The following is a 16,577-nucleotide window of genomic DNA, read 5'->3' on the forward strand; positions in this document are numbered from 1 at the left end:
TGACACCTCTCAGCTGCCAATTTATCTCCTACTAAAAATCTATAGCAAGTAAAAACGAGAGGGGAAAAGTTTTTGTTTTAACTTTTATATTTACTAGTTTTATTTTTTTTCCTTTACATTTTTAGGATCGCTCCGATAGTACACTGCAGTACTTCTATACTGCAATGCATTATTGCTTATCATTGCGATCACAGGCTATGGAAGACCACTGACTGGAGTTCGTTGCCATAGCAAGCCATAGGCCCTTCACGATTACATAGTGGAGGGCCGATTACATCAGAGGAAGTGCCCTCCCTCTGTGAATCGTTTACATACAGCCATAGGATGCAAGTATACACGCATTTACGGCAACCCCTTCTTACACATGACATAAGTATACGCCCTGGGGCGGGAAGGGGTTAATGTAAGCAGTGCCTATACTGCCAAACTGGAACGCTGCAATGTAGACAGTGCCATCTGCTTCCAGTGCTGCCTGCAGTGACAGTGGGCTCAGTGACCAACTGATTGGCAGGGATCCCAAGGGGCAGATCCCCGCTGATCAACTATTGATGACCTAGGAGGATCGGGTATCAATAGTAAAAGTCCTGCTCATATACTCTCTTGCGCCCCCTTACCATTGGGAAGCTAAGCTTGCGGGCGATCTCATGATAATCCTCATTCCTCTCCTTTACTTGGGACTGTCCGGCTGCAAAGTGACTGCAGACGAAGCAGAGGCTGGTGGTGTGGAAGAGCATCCTGATGGCCACCGCGCCTTTGTTCCCCGTGGCTCCCCCCATGCCGGTCTTCACCGTGTCTACAGCCACATCTCTGCAATAGAAAGGCAACCGTCAGGTATGAAGCAGCAGAGGCCGACTGAGCGGTGGGAGCGATACTGACCTGATGAAGGGGGCGTGCTGGGGTCTTATGAAGACGAAGAGGCAGACGCCGACCAGCTGCTCCGAGGCCAACAGAACGTACTTGTTATCCCTGGAGATGGTCTTCTGGAGCTCCGCGGCCCACAGCTTCTGGTTGGTTGTGCTGTGGAGACATTACAGACTGTCGGAGCCGCTTAAAGGGAAGGTTTCTTCTATAGTTTATTTTAGTAATTAAAAACTGAGAATGACACATTTTCCATTTTTCTAATTCGCCTGCGTCTTCGGACTGCAGATTTAAAAAAAATCCTATTCTCTGTACAGGCGATGGGGGGCGGCCAACTTGCTTGAGCTGCAGCCAACTGCATTTTAGAGAGATACTTTACAGCAGCCTCACGGGCAATAGACAAAACAAGAGGGGGACTTACTAACTTCTATGGGAGAGTGTTGTGGACATGCAGGGAGGGGTAGGTGGTGAGCTGCGATATCTATTGTGAACAGTGGATCCTGTGTTATCTATATACAGGTGTCGCCTCTCAGTGTAATCCTGCCTGTGATGATAATGAGATGACATGAGAAGTTCTCTACAGAACATGAAGTGTCAGACTATTATTAGTCCTAGTGGTCAGTGTGAGAACTGCAGGATTTTAGAAGGGGATTCACTCCTCCGCTCAAACTCCAGTTCTCATCGCTCTCCTGTGTCAGACTAGGTAGAAAAATGGCGCAGGTATACAACACACACAGCAGTTGGGCTCACCTGGCGTTGACAATGTTCCCTGCATTTAATTCCACCATCTCCTCAAACCCGATGGCGAATATATCTGTGGGCTTACTTCTTCTATCTAATAGAAAAAAAAAGAAGCGGGAGAGAACGTTTAGGGGTGGAAGTGCTGCGGAAAATTCTGCAACATTAGCGCATAGAACACAGGCTGCACCAGTGGTGCAGATTTTAACTCTTTGCTCCTCTTACCTTACAACCCCTCACTGCAGCGCACAGAGTGGCCGTCACCCGAGAACTGCTGCCAGTCAGGTGATGTGGAAGTGGGTGCATCACCTACCTGGCGGATGCGGTGCTTACTGATGGATGCGAGGGCGGCTCCATGCGTTGCAGTGAGGGGTTGCCGATGGTGAGAGGAATGGCGGGCTGGATTAGTTGTGGATCTGCAGCAGATGTCAAGTCAAAATATGCATTAATGGTGCAGATTTTAACTGTTTTTGATGCAGAAATGCTGCCAATTTTGCGGTGGCATTTTCCGCTGTAGATAATCGTCAGCCTGTCCGCCACACGTGAATGTACCCTAAAGGGGCTGTCCAAGTATTTTACTATCAAAGGCTTATCTTCAAGACAGTAGACCGGTGGGGGGCTACCACTCAGGATACCATTGAATTGAATAGGAGCCGTGCCCGTAGTACCAACCGGGGCCGCTGCAATGCAGACAAAGCAATCTGCTTATAGTACTGCCAGCGGGCCCCAACGTGGCGACAATGTGCTCTACGGAGACCCCATGCAACCCGCTCCTCAATCCAAGCAGTAGGGACTGTTACTATATTAGAGGGAAACTGACCCAACTAATGATATTAACCAGTGAAACCCCGTGAGAGAAGAGACAAGAAGCAGGGAACCAGCGGGGCGGTCAGATAACTGATGGGAAGGGCGTTGTATAACCAGAGGCGGTCAGAGATAAGTCACCCCTGTAACGGTCAGTGCAGAGCTGAGCAAGGTTAGGGAGGACTTGTATCTGTGTTACGGGCAGCGTTACAAGAGAGATCGCTAAACAGCCCGGGTATAAGCTCTCCATGTTCCTAACTCCTTCATCCCAGAGCCATTTTTTTTTATTTTTTCCTCCCCACTTTCTTAACCCTTTAAGGACATGGCCTACTATGGTGTTGAGGATGCAACGATTTATTTTTTTGGGGGGGGGGGTGGGGGGGGGGGGATTTTCATTTCATTTCCACTCCTCAAAAGCTATAACTTTATTTTTCTGTCGACATGGGCTGCATGAGGGCTTGTTTGTTGAATCACACCCTCAACCACAGTATTTGGTACGCAGGATAATTAGTGTACTCAAATTATAGTACAGGTCTTTACGGATACGATGATACCACATATGTGGCGTTTTTCTTCATTTTCACATTTTTCTCATACAAATAGGGGAAAAGTACAATTCACTGAGGCAGAGAGATACGAGAAGAGTTTATCATAAATATTCACTGTGTGTATCCCCTAAAATATAACTTTTAATAAATGATTTATTTAAAAACATTTAATGCCTCACATACACAAAGACAAACAGACGGAACATAAGTTCCACACTAAATCAGGAACCTAGAGCCCCAGGTTTGTTATAAAAGGACCAAATGGTGACTCATCAGATGTTGGTCAGAGAAAACCGATCAGCAATTATTGTAGGTTCTCAGCAAAAAGTGGTTCAACGCGTTTCTGTCACATATAGACTCATCAGGAACCTTAATAGAACATAACGATCATCTGATAGAAATGGTGTAACAACCCGTAATACTAATATCCTAGATGCTGAATAATGCTGTTAGGCGTCCAGATTTAGGGTGCCCTTGCGTCACGGTTAACGGGCGCACAAACCATGGACTAAGAGCCCTCCCCAAAAGCTTTCCTAGTACCAAACTGGACCTGGGGTAGTTGAGAAGATGATATCTTACCCCAGATCGTCCTATACTAAACCGCTGGTGCCGGTAGTAACTATAGCATAGGTAATTGAGAGTGCCTAGTTAGAAGCAGGGATATGTTGCAGAGACAATATCCAACCTAAATAATCCCTGTCCACCTGGAGAAGAAGCACTGCTATTACATATAGACAATACTAAACCAGTACATGGCAATATATCCCCATTCAATAAAGGTAGATAAGATAGTACAAAGTGGGAAGGGAGGAACAGGACAGCATCTCCAGTCTCAAGGCGCTCTCAATGACCTATGCTATAGTTACTACCGGCACCAGCGGTTTAGTATAGGACGATCTGGGGTAAGATATCATCTTCTCAACTACCCCAGGTCCAGTTTGGTACTAGGGAAGCTTTTGGGGAGGGCTCTTAGTCCATGGTTTGTGCGCCCGTTAACCGTGACGCAAGGGCACCCTAAATCTGGACGCCTAACAGCATTATTCAGCATCTGGGATATTAGTATTACGGGTTGTTACACCATTTCTATCAGATGATAGTTCTGTTCTATTAATGTTCCTGATGAGTCTATATGTGACAAACGCGTTGAACCACTTTTTGCTGAGAACCTACTATAACTGCTGATCGGTTTTCTCTGACCGACATCTGATGAGTCACCATTTGGTCCTTTTATAGCAAACCTGGGGCTCTAGGCTCCTGATTTAGTGTGGAACTTATGTTCCGTCTTCTGTTTTTTCGTTTGTTTGTCTTTGTGAGGCATTAAGTGTTTTTAAATAAATCATTTATTAAAAGTTATATTTTAGGTAATACAAATAGGGGAAAATGAGTAAAAGTTTTTTTTTTTTTTTTAAACTTTAACATACAATTTTTTTTTTAACACTCTTTGGCCGCCTGCAGACGGCCAGGTAGGATCCCCTTTGAGAATTGTCGCAGCAGGACCCGACCCGCGCCCCTGCAGGGATCAGTGCGGGTCTCACCTGCTCCCGCGGCTCTGATGTGCTGGCTGCCGCTCAGCTGGACCCGCGAGACCTGCACAGAAATAGAACATGCGTGCGATTTCACACGGACAAATTGCGTCCGTCTGCCGAGGATTGCATTTTCTAATGCAATCCTATGGCAGCAGCCACGGGCTGAAATTCTGCGGGAAATCCTGCTGCAGAATTTCTGCCCGTGTGCAGGGGGCCGTTATGTTCCTGAAGGGGACCTGATCAATAGCTTCCATGATCGCTATGGTAAGGCATTGCAAGACTTCTGTCCTGCAATGCCTTTTTGCTTGTAATAGCAATCATAGGCAATGGCAAAGCAGGACACCTGTATCTGTTGTCCTGTTGCCATGGCAACCCATCGGCCTTCACCGTGCAGGCTAAATAATGTGTTCTAGATTGCACGTTTACGGATGGGGTGAAGGTCTTACACAATGCAGCACACTTATCGCCTCACTTACCTTGGAACTCGGTGACTCCAGCAACTTTTGGCGCATCCAGCAGCCAGTCTGTCAGTGTTTGATTCTTAAAAGCGATGCTTCGAAATTGCTTCCCGCCATTAACATTCCAGGTCCCGGCACAAATCCGGATTTTCCTGGGCTTGGCGTACCTGTAATAGTTCTCACACATGCTCCTTAATACTCTCGGGGACGCTACAAGAAACCAGGCAATAATGAGTCAGTCTGAATATACAGAACCACGATAAAAACTGTACTATCAAATGGAATAGGGCAGGGGGCGCCACAGGCACTCCTACTGCTCGGACTACGTAAATGGCCCCTCTGGGCCACTGTAGATGATATGCACTGAACTTGTGCTCACAGATTGCAGGTCTCGGGGGGCCGACTACATACAATGGAGGGTATTTATCAGCAGTGCGTCAGCACGGGGGTGAAATGTGCCAAAAAGTCTATAGTCCCCAAAAGAAGCTACAGGCCATCAGGAGGATGAGCTGTGATCTCCTCTATTATACCTGTGTGACCATCATCAGTAACTGTGATAGGAGAGTTTGTGTCCCTTTCTAGGTAGTTTCTGTGATAGATCCATGTAACAGCATCACACAAACTGATAATTTGACTAGAAAGTGAACCCCAAGTAGAGCAGATATGAGATGACATGACCATCTGACGAAAAAGAGGCCAGGAGGAAAGAAACAACCAAGGTAACACTTATATGTACTGGGAGGATCGCTACATAATGAATAAATTCCTGGAAGGGCCCTTTAAAACTGTTTAAGCAGACAAAAAAAAGCCTGACCCATGTAATAAATTTGGCGCACTTCATGCAATTTTCCTTGGTATTTCGGATCATTATGTGTCCAGCAGGAAAGCTATACATAAAGCTACACCAATACATACAACATGGCAGTGGTCACCCAGGTCTGGGGTGAAGCGGGAGCACATGACCTAAACCAACCGCCTCAAAGAAACCTCTGGCAAGTGAAGTTTGGGAGGAAATGTATGACTATACCTGATTGTAACATGAGCTCAGACACTGAGCGGCAGCAAGAGGGAAGAACAGACAGACGTTAGTAGCAGGTTAGAAAGCAGAAATCGCCACAAGTGTCACAAATATACAAAGATCACGTCTAAATACAAGCGAAATCCCTGAGAGATCTGGAAGCGAACCGGCAGCGCTGCTTACATCATGGAGGCTCCAGGGCATTGGAGGGGAGCGACAACCACTACGGAGTCCACAAAACTCTGGCCATTTCTCATCTCCGGGGTCCAGGTTTTAGGAAAGACTCCTACTTGCGCTACATTAGTATTGTCTTACCTTGACAATCCTTTCCATATGCTGAGAGACAAGCCCATTGTTATACCCCATCTATAAGGATATGGGCTAACTTGCTGATGGGTGGGGGTCTCACTGATGTTAAGAACAGGACTCCCATGTCCCGCTCTGCCCGTCACTATGGGGGTCTCGTCTTCCCGCACATTAACGTCACTATGAATGAAGCGCTGGCCAGGCGTGTGTGGCCAGCGCTCCGTTCATTTCAATGGAGCTGGCAGCAAGAGCCGCGTGGTGCCCGCTCAGGTATCTCCACAGTCCAATCGAAAGTGAATGGAGACTTGATGCAGACTACGCAGGAAACTCCGCCCCATGTGACCATAGCCCAACAAGATCCCCTCTTACAGGGTGACTCTCCGTTCTGGCTCCTAGAGGCTAGAAGTTTAGAAAACCCCTTGAAAATTGTACGATGCAAAATCATTCTACAAACGGAGCAGCCTAAAAATAATAGCGCCAAACTATAAAATCCTGGAGCCATCAGCGGTGATCCGCACGTGGTTACAGCACCACAACCTGCCGGGGCACCCTTAAAAGGAACCCGAAATCCAGAAAACGAATGGTAATAGTAAGGCTGTTTACACGGGCGAATGCGATATCAGTCCATGAAAATAGGACGATCCGCCCTCAAAAATCTGCAGTTATTCAGCGACTGCGATGCCTTAAAAAAAGCATCGCTGTACAAAGATAATAAAAAATTGTGTGTTGTTTCAATAGTTAAAATTTAAGAACCGCATCGCATGCACAAGCAAATCAGCGTTACATGTGAGCGAAATGGGTTTTTTGGTTCCCATAGACAATAATGGGCGCTTCTTGCTGCTGAATCGCTCAAAAATAGGACCGTGCGAGATCAAAAACGGACAGCAAATCAGAGGGAGCGAAAAACCGCTCATGGAAATTAACCTACTAAAAATAAGGGGGTTCCGCTTGCGTGTGAGTTCTGTCCGTCTGGTAATACGCAGTATCGGCCGTGTAAATACAGACTAAACACGACACTCTCTCACCCTCCGTATTTGCGGGGGGGGGGGGGGGGGGGAGGGGGGGGAGCTCCCAATGCGGCCGATTGTCTGGACACACGACTGTTGGGAGGGGAAATAGACGATCTTTTGGGACACAGATGATTTCTCTAGATGTTTCTCAGTTACAAGACAGAATTGTCGCGGGAACGGCTGGATTTTCCGTTTTATTATTGTGCCGTTGGATTCTCGCTCGCCCGACAATCGTAGGAGATCCATTAAGCAATGTTAGACATGTGCGGTCGTACTTACCATGCAGACTCCCAGTGGTCAGAAGAGCTCGCGCTTTATCAGCCAAGTCGCTGTTTAAGGTGTTCCCCAGGAGCAGAACATCGATTGCTTCTTGTTTTGAGCCGTCAAAAAAATTGCTCTGTATGGTCCGTGTAACGGAGCGGGCGCCGTCTTTCAGCTTTCCACCCTGTAAAATGACCACGACAATGCTTGAGCTCTCTGTAGCAAACGGTTATTTTTTCCTACTGCAGAAGGTGAAATCGGTCTCACACCGTCTCCCGAAATCTCACACCATCTCCCAGAGGGGTCTATAGGGGGATTCCCATCTGAGACTTTCATGGCACATCCACGGGAGAGATGCAGGTCCTATATCTGGGCCCATCTCTAGTCCTGGCCGCCCACAGCCCGGCTGAATATGGTGGTTGGGGGTGAACGGGACTTACCGAAACAGCCAAGCAGGCATCACTACGATATCTCCGTGACTCCCATAGAAGTGAAATGGAGGCAGGGGGCACAGTCAGCTACACCGGTTCTGTAAGCGAGGAGTCACGGACACAGAACAGCTCTCTGTGCTACGCTGTGGTCATTACTTTTACTGACCACTATGGGAGTTATGGAAAGAATGCAGCGATACCCCCTCAGCCATTTCCTTAAAGGGGTATTCCGGTTATGAAGTGAATTTTCAAAAATTCCAGCTATGATAGGTGTTTGCACCCTATTTTTGCACAGCTGGTTATGGGTATACATCAAGCAGCCATTACCTTCTTGTTCTGCCCTCCATATCGGATGTTTCCCCATATTACTATTGTCCAAGATGGCTGCCGCATCCCTGCTGATATGCGGCATGAAACTACATTTACCACAATTCCCCGCTCTGTACTTCCTTCCTGTGCGCGCCCCCGGTTAGCGCTGCCCTGCTATTGCTCATCAAGCCAATCTCAAAAGCTGGAGAGAAAATAATCCGCCCCCGGTTGTATCTACTGAGCTGTAGTATTTGGATGTCTACGGGACGTATCCATGGCAACCCGGGAATAAACAGTTATGACGTGCCGGAAGAAGGGAATGGAGAGCGACGGACACACAAAACAAAGCAGAACCGCACTGCAGACTTTAATGATTATCACTCAACAGTAATTTTGTGCAACCGGAATACCCCTTTAGGTTCCAACAACCCCAGATGCCGTATTCCGCTGGGCTGGGGTCAGAACTAGAGAGGGATGTAAGTCCCAGGGGTGGGGTATGCATCTATCACAGTTTTGTGGGGAAAGACCAGGAAAGCCTGATATGAGAATACCCCTTTAAGGGCTCATTCACATGAGTGTTTTCAGCACGTATTACGCGTGTAATACGGACCACATGAACCCTATTGCTCTGGGATAGTCGGACGTGTTTCTTATGAGCATATCCCGTACCGACAATGCCTATTAAAGCCTATGAGATCGCGTAAAATGCAGCAAGTACGCGGTTGTATACATCTTCACTGCGTTTTCAAATAAACTGGCAGGACACAAAGAGTTAAAGAAATAGCGACATCAATTTCGGGGGGGGGGGGGGGGGGGTGCATGTTAAAAAACCGTATTGAATACTTGGGCGAAAAACCTGCATAAGCACCAAATACACCAGCAGTAAAAACACTTTCAGGGACTGAAAAAGCGAGCGCCCGTGTGAATGAGCCCGAGGGTTCTGCTCAAGTGATCTAGGAAGCATCTCCGACCGTAAAGTTGGTGTCGGCGCAGGGCCAAAAGCTCATGGAGCGTTACCGACATCCCCTGCCAGCTCCCCTTTAAGGGATAACTGAACTACCTTCACCGTTCCCATCTGAAGGGCCACAACCACATATTGGGCCTCATTTACCAAAACTGTCAAAAGGAGAAACTGTCTTTGTTATCCGTAGCAACCAATCACAGCACAGCTTTCACTATGCCACAGCAGATTAGGAAGTGAAAGCTGAGCTCCGATTGGTTGCTACGGGCAACAAGGTCAGTTTTAGTTTTAAAGTTTTGATAAATCTCACCCCTTAGGCTTCACTTACCAAAACTAACAAAAAAAACGGTCTTTGGTACCAGAGCAGCCAATCACAGCGCAGTTTACTGCTGTGGTATATTGAGAGCTGCGATGTAATTGGCTGCTATGGTCATCAGTTTTAATAAATTACCCCCCTAGTGCACAATTCAGGGGCTGGTAAATAACTGTATTCGCCTCCGCCGCTTGTACCGCCTGAGACTACAAGCTAATATACAGACTCCGAGGAGAACTGCTGCTCCTGGGGCAGAGGCTGATATAACCCTATATTACATGGGGGAGCCTACAGTACACAGATTATCACTCTGAAGGGCAGATGCAGGAGCAGCGCCCCCCGCTGGACTCAACTTACAGTGAAATTTGTAAAGAAATAATAAAATTTAAGTCAGAAAAATTACATTTTCTATCTGTATTCTAGTGATGACAGGATGCGGTGGACACACCTTATATTGGGCTCTGTCTCTAGATTCCTGGGTGGCGTTTCCTTTAAACTTTACTATTGCGCCACACAACTGAAGGCCGCAGGCTACACGACATGCGGATAGGGAGCACAAAGCCATCTAATAGATTTATAAGGGCCGTGGAAACGAATATTCTGCTTGTTACTACAAACACGCCCAGGTTCTGTTACATACAGCCCGTAGCGCTATGGTGGCACCTTGATAACCGGACTTTTGATGACAGAATCCTTTAAAAAGGGGTTGTCCCACCAGAAAGAATATTCAATAGATGGGGTCTGTTTGGATATTTATTCCCCATTCACAAAACCTAAAGGCCCATCAATGAATCAAGCAGTGGTCATGGGTGTGCACTACAATGGGGCTGGGTGGGTAAGGGGGGGTTGCCTAGTACAAGTGGCCATCCTTCAGGACCCCCATTTTTGTGATTATGACCCCCAGATCTTTATGTCCAACCTTGGGGTTAGGGGAAAGTTCATTTGGTAGGACAACCCCTTTGACTATGTGGCAGATTTGCTACGCTAGTATATAAATATAATACATAAATAACACATTTAGACAAAAAAAATAAAAAAACCTCCACCAAGAAATCCAACAGTGTTGAGCAGAGGACGTCCACAGTGTCGCAGGGAGGGCCTGTAGGTTACACCTTGGTCTACACTGGCAGACTGTAGATGACCCTTTTCAACTACCCAAAACGTGACTGCGTTCTTACACTACAAGAAGCTTCATTCGAAATACTCACCGTTCACGCAAAGAATCAGGAGAAGAACCGAGAAGGAGCAGGAGAGAAGCAGCAAGAAGTTAGACAATAAGAAAGTAGACTTCTTATAAGAACAAAAGAAGGCAAAATAGAAACAGTGGCAAGCAAGGAGTTAATATAGCAACATACCAAAAAATGTTAACTGAAAATCTACATGTTAGTATAAAACAAAGCCAGGACTAGAGGGGGGCAGTAGCCAAGGAGGACGTGCTGGTGGCAAAACCATTATTAGAATGAGCCATTTAGATTTCACAACAGTAAGATAAGTGTTACCACGGGTATCTACCACGCCATGTGACCTGCTGGTCCATGCCAAGGACTCATGTTAAAGCCTGTGGACACCTTCGGGGGGGCAATTTCTTTTTTCACTTGTTTAAGTTTCACTTAAATGCAATAATTATTTTTAGCCCAAAATACATGCAATTGGATTAAAAATATTGCAGAGTTGGTCTTCTGCGGCTTCTACATATCACTGTATATAAAAACTGCAGTCCGAGTCTCCACGGGAGATCACTATACTCACTACACTATATACCAGCGCAGGCTGCTCGCCCGTCCCAGTACACTATCTACCAGCGCAGGCTGCTCGCCCGTCCCAGTACACTATATACCAGCGCAGGCTGCTGGCCCGTCCCAGTACACTATATACCAGCGCAGGCTGCTCGCCCGTCCCAGTACACTATATACCAGCGCAGGCTACTCGCCCGTCCCAGTACACTATATACCAGCGCAGGCTACTCGCCCGTCCCAGTACACTATATACCAGCGCAGGCTGCTCGCCCGTCCCAGTACACTATATACCAGCGCAGGCTGCTCGCCCGTCCCAGTACACTATATACCAGCGCAGGCTGCTCGCCCGTCCCAGTACACTATATACCAGCGCAGGCTGCTCGCCCGTCCCAGTACACTATATACCAGCGCAGGCTGCTCGCCCGTCCCAGTACACTATATACCAGCGCAGGCTGCTCGCCCGTCCCAGTACACTATATACCAGCGCAGGCTGCTCGCCCGTCCCAGTACACTATATACCAGCGCAGGCTGCTCGCCCGTCCCAGTACATTATATACCAGCGCAGGCTGCTCGCCCGTCCCAGTACATTATATACCAGCTCAGGCTGCTGGCCCGTCCCAGAACATTATATACCAGCTCAGGCTGCTGGCCCGTCCCAGAACATTATATACCAGCTCAGGCTGCTGGCCCGTCCCAGAACATTATATACCAGCTCAGGCTGCTGGCCCGTCCCAGTACATTATATACCAGCGCAGGCTGCTGACCCGTCCCAGTACATTATATACCAGCGCAGGCTGTTGGCCCGTCCCAGTACATTATATACCAGCGCAGGCTGCTGGCCCGTCCCAGTACATTATATACCAGCGCAGGCTGCTGGCCCGTCCCAGTACACTATATACCAGCGCAGGCTGCTCGCTCGTCCCAGTACACTATATACCAGCGCAGGCTGCTCGCTCGTCCCAGTACACTATATACCAGCGCAGGCTGCTCGCCCGTCCCAGTACACTATATACCAGCGCAGGCTGCTCGCCCGTCCCAGAACATTATATACCAGCTCAGGCTGCTCGCCCATCCCAGAACATTATATACCAGCACAGGCTGGTCGCCCGTCCCAGAACATTATATACCAGCGCAGGCTGGTCGCCCGTCCCAGAACATTATATACCAGCGCAGGCTGGTCGCCCGTCCCAGAACATTATATACCAGCGCAGGCTGCTCGCCCGTCCCAGAACATTATATACCAGCGCAGGCTGGTCGCCCGTCCCAGAACATTATATACCAGCGCAGGCTGGTCGCCCGTCCCAGAACATTATATACCAGCGCAGGCTAGTCGCCCGTCCCAGAACATTATATACCAGCGCAGGCTGGTCGCCCGTCCCAGAACATTATATACCAGCGCAGGCTGGTCGCCCGTCCCAGAACATTATATACCAGCGCAGGCTGGTCGCCCGTCCCAGAACATTATATACCAGCACAGGCTGGTCGCCCGTCCCAGAACATTATATACCAGCGCAGGCTGGTCGCCCGTCCCAGAACATTATATACCAGCGCAGGCTGGTCGCCCGTCCCAGAACATTATATACTAGCTCAGGCTGCTCGCCCATCCCAGTAAATTATATACCAGCGCAGACAATCATTAGAGGGCTAACAAGACTGTGTGCCCTGTTAATTCTGGCAACATTAAAAGTTCCTGGTTACTATTTAACTTTCGTGTTACTAAAGCTCCATTTAGACGGGACGAATGTCGGGCAAACAATGCCGACACCCGTCCTTGTGTGTCCTCACTCCCGTGCTGTTGCATGGGAGCTAGTAGTGCTGGCTCGTTCACAGAGTGGCTAGTAGAGGGGCGAGGAGGCTGCAGGAGATTTCTGTCCTTGCGCTCTTCCGCCCCTCACCATTGACTTAATATAGCGGCCATTCAATACTGAACGGCTGCTATTTACACTGAGCGATCTGCTCATCGTCCATTGCTTATGCTGCATCAATGATGATCGTTCAGTGTAAATAGCAGCCGTTCAGTGTCTTGTTCAGATTACTCATTTAGGCTAGGGCTACACAGTAACAAGCATTGCGTGACATGAAGCTCGCAGTGTCACAGTGCTGCAATGTTGCATCTAAGGATTTTCAATGGTGTCACTTTGCAACTTAACGGGACTGAATCGTGATAGTCACAGTACCGCAGGCCAGATGTTACAGTCACAGTAAATCCAAACCGATTGGATTTTGGTTGCAAGATGCATGCAACTTTTTCTGGGGCCGTGTACTGTCCGTGGAATTCCAGGCTATGAGGCTACACACGTGGATGTTTACTCACAAGGACCGATGGTCTGCATTAAAAACTTATCATGGCATGCCCCGTTTCTGTCCGTTTCACAGATGAGAAATAGTACACGGCAATGAGCAGAGTCTGTGTATATAAGCGCTGTGGAATATGTTGGCACTATATAAAGATTATTACTATTATATGGGACAGCACATGGACTGCTTTCTTTGGGGTGTCTGAATTACACCTCTCTCAGGCGCAACTCACATTACAGCTAGTGAGCGCCTAGTACATGCAAATTGCAGTAAACTTGTCTGCAATTTGGCCATTTTAAGTGTACCTGAGATTTCAACAAGTTTCTCCTTCCCCCTCATTTGCTGCTGTTAGCACCCTATTTCATGTCTATGTTCTGATTTTCAGGTTGTCTTCCACATTTTTCTGTTGTCCTGTTTACAACCCACTTTCATGCAGGGGTTGTGTAGCAAGACTAGCATTCTGCCAGTAGTTCCCTGCCCTGATTTTCTTTCCCTCACTTCCCATGCTGCATTGCACTGTCACTGCTCCAATCAGCAAGGAGGCAGTATCTGAATGCCTGCCCCTCTGTTTTCCCAGAATGATCAGGTATTCAGATACTTTCTGGCCAAATGCTTAGTTAACCTACTATAGTGTGTAGGTAACGTGTGCATGCGCACGCACATACTCTGTAACAGCAAAAGAGGCAGAGGCTGTAGAGGTTCTTATCACATTGTCTGCAGATATGTCAGCCTGCAGCTTGTGACAGGAGCCACCTGTGAAGATAGCCCATCCCCCTGTTGCTGTAGGAGCATCCCCAAGTTCTTGTTATTATTGAAGCTCTTATGCAATCCTATGCAGACAGCTGCGATCTGACCGCGTGAAAACTCGCCTGGTAAACAAATCATAGCATGTCCTATTTCTGTGCGAGCATCCTGGAGGACCCCCCACAGAAATGTCACCGCTGATGCGCTGGCTCTGCTCTGCGCATGTGCGGCTGTGCACCAGCTGGCACATCGCAAAGCAGAGAGAAGACGCCAGAGGAGGTGAGCCGCGGGTCACAGGTTGCATTCCACTGCGAGGGCAGCGGGAGCCGACCCGGCCATCTGCATTCACCCTAACACAAGCCGGTAGATGAGCAGAAGTTGTCTGAAAAGTCAGTAACCTTTTAACAGCCAAATTGCAGATTTGAAACTGTTGCACAAAATTGTTGGTCACCCAACTTTTCTGAGACTATCACCGTGTAGCCCTAAAGAGGACCGGTCTGTCTTCTGACAAGATTGCTTGGGTGGATAATTAAATTACCCATAAAATTATAAAACTTCAGCATTTTTAATTAGACCTCTATGTCTTGCTTTTCCTCTATTATGGAGTTGCATAAATAAACTAACAATTGGGTGTTACCATTCCCCTTATCAATACGGCCCATCCATAGAGGCAACGACAATATGCATCAGTCCTGACCGTCTCTCATCATATAGACCGCCTACTGACGGGGGGAACAAGCCACTACAAATGTATTCATTCATTTCCAAGAGGTATAACAGAGTTCATATAAAATAATATAGAAGTATAATGTGTTAAAGCCATAAACCCAACCAGGCCTATAGCATCACACAGACCTCCCCTCAATAATGCAGCCAATTAACCATTTCCTGACCAGAGGTTTTGCTTCCCCTTATTACCGGGCATGGACATTTACAGACTGAGGGCAGTCAGGAACAGGTTAAACATTTATCGGTTTAAAAAACAAAACAAAAAAAACGACTAAAACCGTAACCCGCGCCTGGGAGACGGGGGCTCTGGGATGTCCCCATCTGCACCTCACCTTGGCTTTTCCCTCGAGAGCTCCAGTGCCGGCATATATTTTACTAATGGAGTCTCCATTCGTGGACCACATGGAGCGGAAAACTTCCTGGAAGCGGGTGACCAGCTGCGGCTTCTCCGCCAGGCCGAGGACTTCAAGCTGCTTTAAGAGCATCTGAGAAGAGAGAAGAACGAGGGCGGATTAGAAATAGAATAATGGAAAAGCTCCAGATCTCGGCTTTAATTATTTAGCAGTTTAGGTCATTAAATGTAAAAAGTAACAGCTTGTCAGAGGAATCGTGTCGACAATTAAAAGCCTTGCCCTGCATTAGGACAAAATGTCTGCTATTGTGTCCCAGAAACAGCGCCACTCTTGTCTGCAGGTTGCATCTGGTACTGCAGCTCAGTCCAAAGCAAAGTTTTGATGCGATGTCCTGCGCGATCGGACACCTTTCTAGCATCCCCAGCAGGAACTTCATTAGTAACCTGTCCTACAGTCATTCCTCTGAGGGATGGGACCAGATGGGCGACCTTCAGTCTTTAAGTGCTACGGAATAAGTTGGTGCTTTACAAATAAAGATTATTATTTGTTACACGCATCAATGACCCTTGGGCGCTCATGACCGGTCGCCGGTTTACCAATTGCCCTAGCTTGGAGCACTTTTGGTAGGCGCCAACTACTACATCCGGGGACACCCCACAAACCCGGCTGTTTTGGAGATGCCGTGACCAGTCACCTACACATCACACCCGCTCAGATCTTTACACCCGTCCACTTTTCCTGCTTCTAACATCGACTTCAAGAACGGACCGGTCACTCGCTGCCCGATGTATCCCCTGAGAGTCGCCACTGTCACAGATGTCAGTGCTATTCATCAGTCAGTGGGTTTAAGGTTATGTCTGATCAGTCCGAAGCCACAGACCCCATTCAGGCCAAATAATGGCGCCCCCGTCAGCTGATGAGTGTTACTAAGGTAAGGACAATGACACAGGTGGATTTATCATGGTAAAACTGATGTTAAAAAGCCGTAAAAATTTGGCGCAAACCCCAATTGCGTAAAAGTGCTGCGACTTTAAATTTATGACGTTCACAGCAGTTTTATTGGAAAAGGTGTTCGCTGGTCCAACAGATGTAAATGGGTTGCATCACAATTGACTTGCCTCACATATGCACAGAACACGTAATACAAGTTTGATTGGTGGAAGTTTTACCTGTGAG

General features: G+C 47.7%; 1 protein-coding gene across 4 annotated transcripts in view; it reads right to left on the reverse strand.

Annotated features, from left to right (window-relative positions):
- Positions 1-16,577, reverse strand: part of SYNJ1 (synaptojanin 1) — a 91,458-nt gene that overhangs the window by 36,410 nt on the left and 38,471 nt on the right. For all 4 annotated transcript variants that reach the window (XM_066599078.1, XM_066599077.1, XM_066599080.1 and 1 more), the window contains exons 11-16: positions 15,381-15,533; positions 7,546-7,711; positions 4,951-5,142; positions 1,609-1,693; positions 877-1,017; positions 615-807 (exon numbers count right to left, since the gene is read on the reverse strand). In XM_066599078.1, coding sequence (XP_066455175.1) covers positions 615-807; positions 877-1,017; positions 1,609-1,693; positions 4,951-5,142; positions 7,546-7,711; positions 15,381-15,533 — 930 coding nt within the window. The remainder of the gene's footprint in view (positions 1-614; positions 808-876; positions 1,018-1,608; positions 1,694-4,950; positions 5,143-7,545; positions 7,712-15,380; positions 15,534-16,577) is intronic.

Source organism: Eleutherodactylus coqui, chromosome 4 (assembly GCF_035609145.1).
Source record: "Eleutherodactylus coqui strain aEleCoq1 chromosome 4, aEleCoq1.hap1, whole genome shotgun sequence".
In the NCBI taxonomy this organism is placed as follows: domain Eukaryota; kingdom Metazoa; phylum Chordata; class Amphibia; order Anura; family Eleutherodactylidae; genus Eleutherodactylus; species Eleutherodactylus coqui.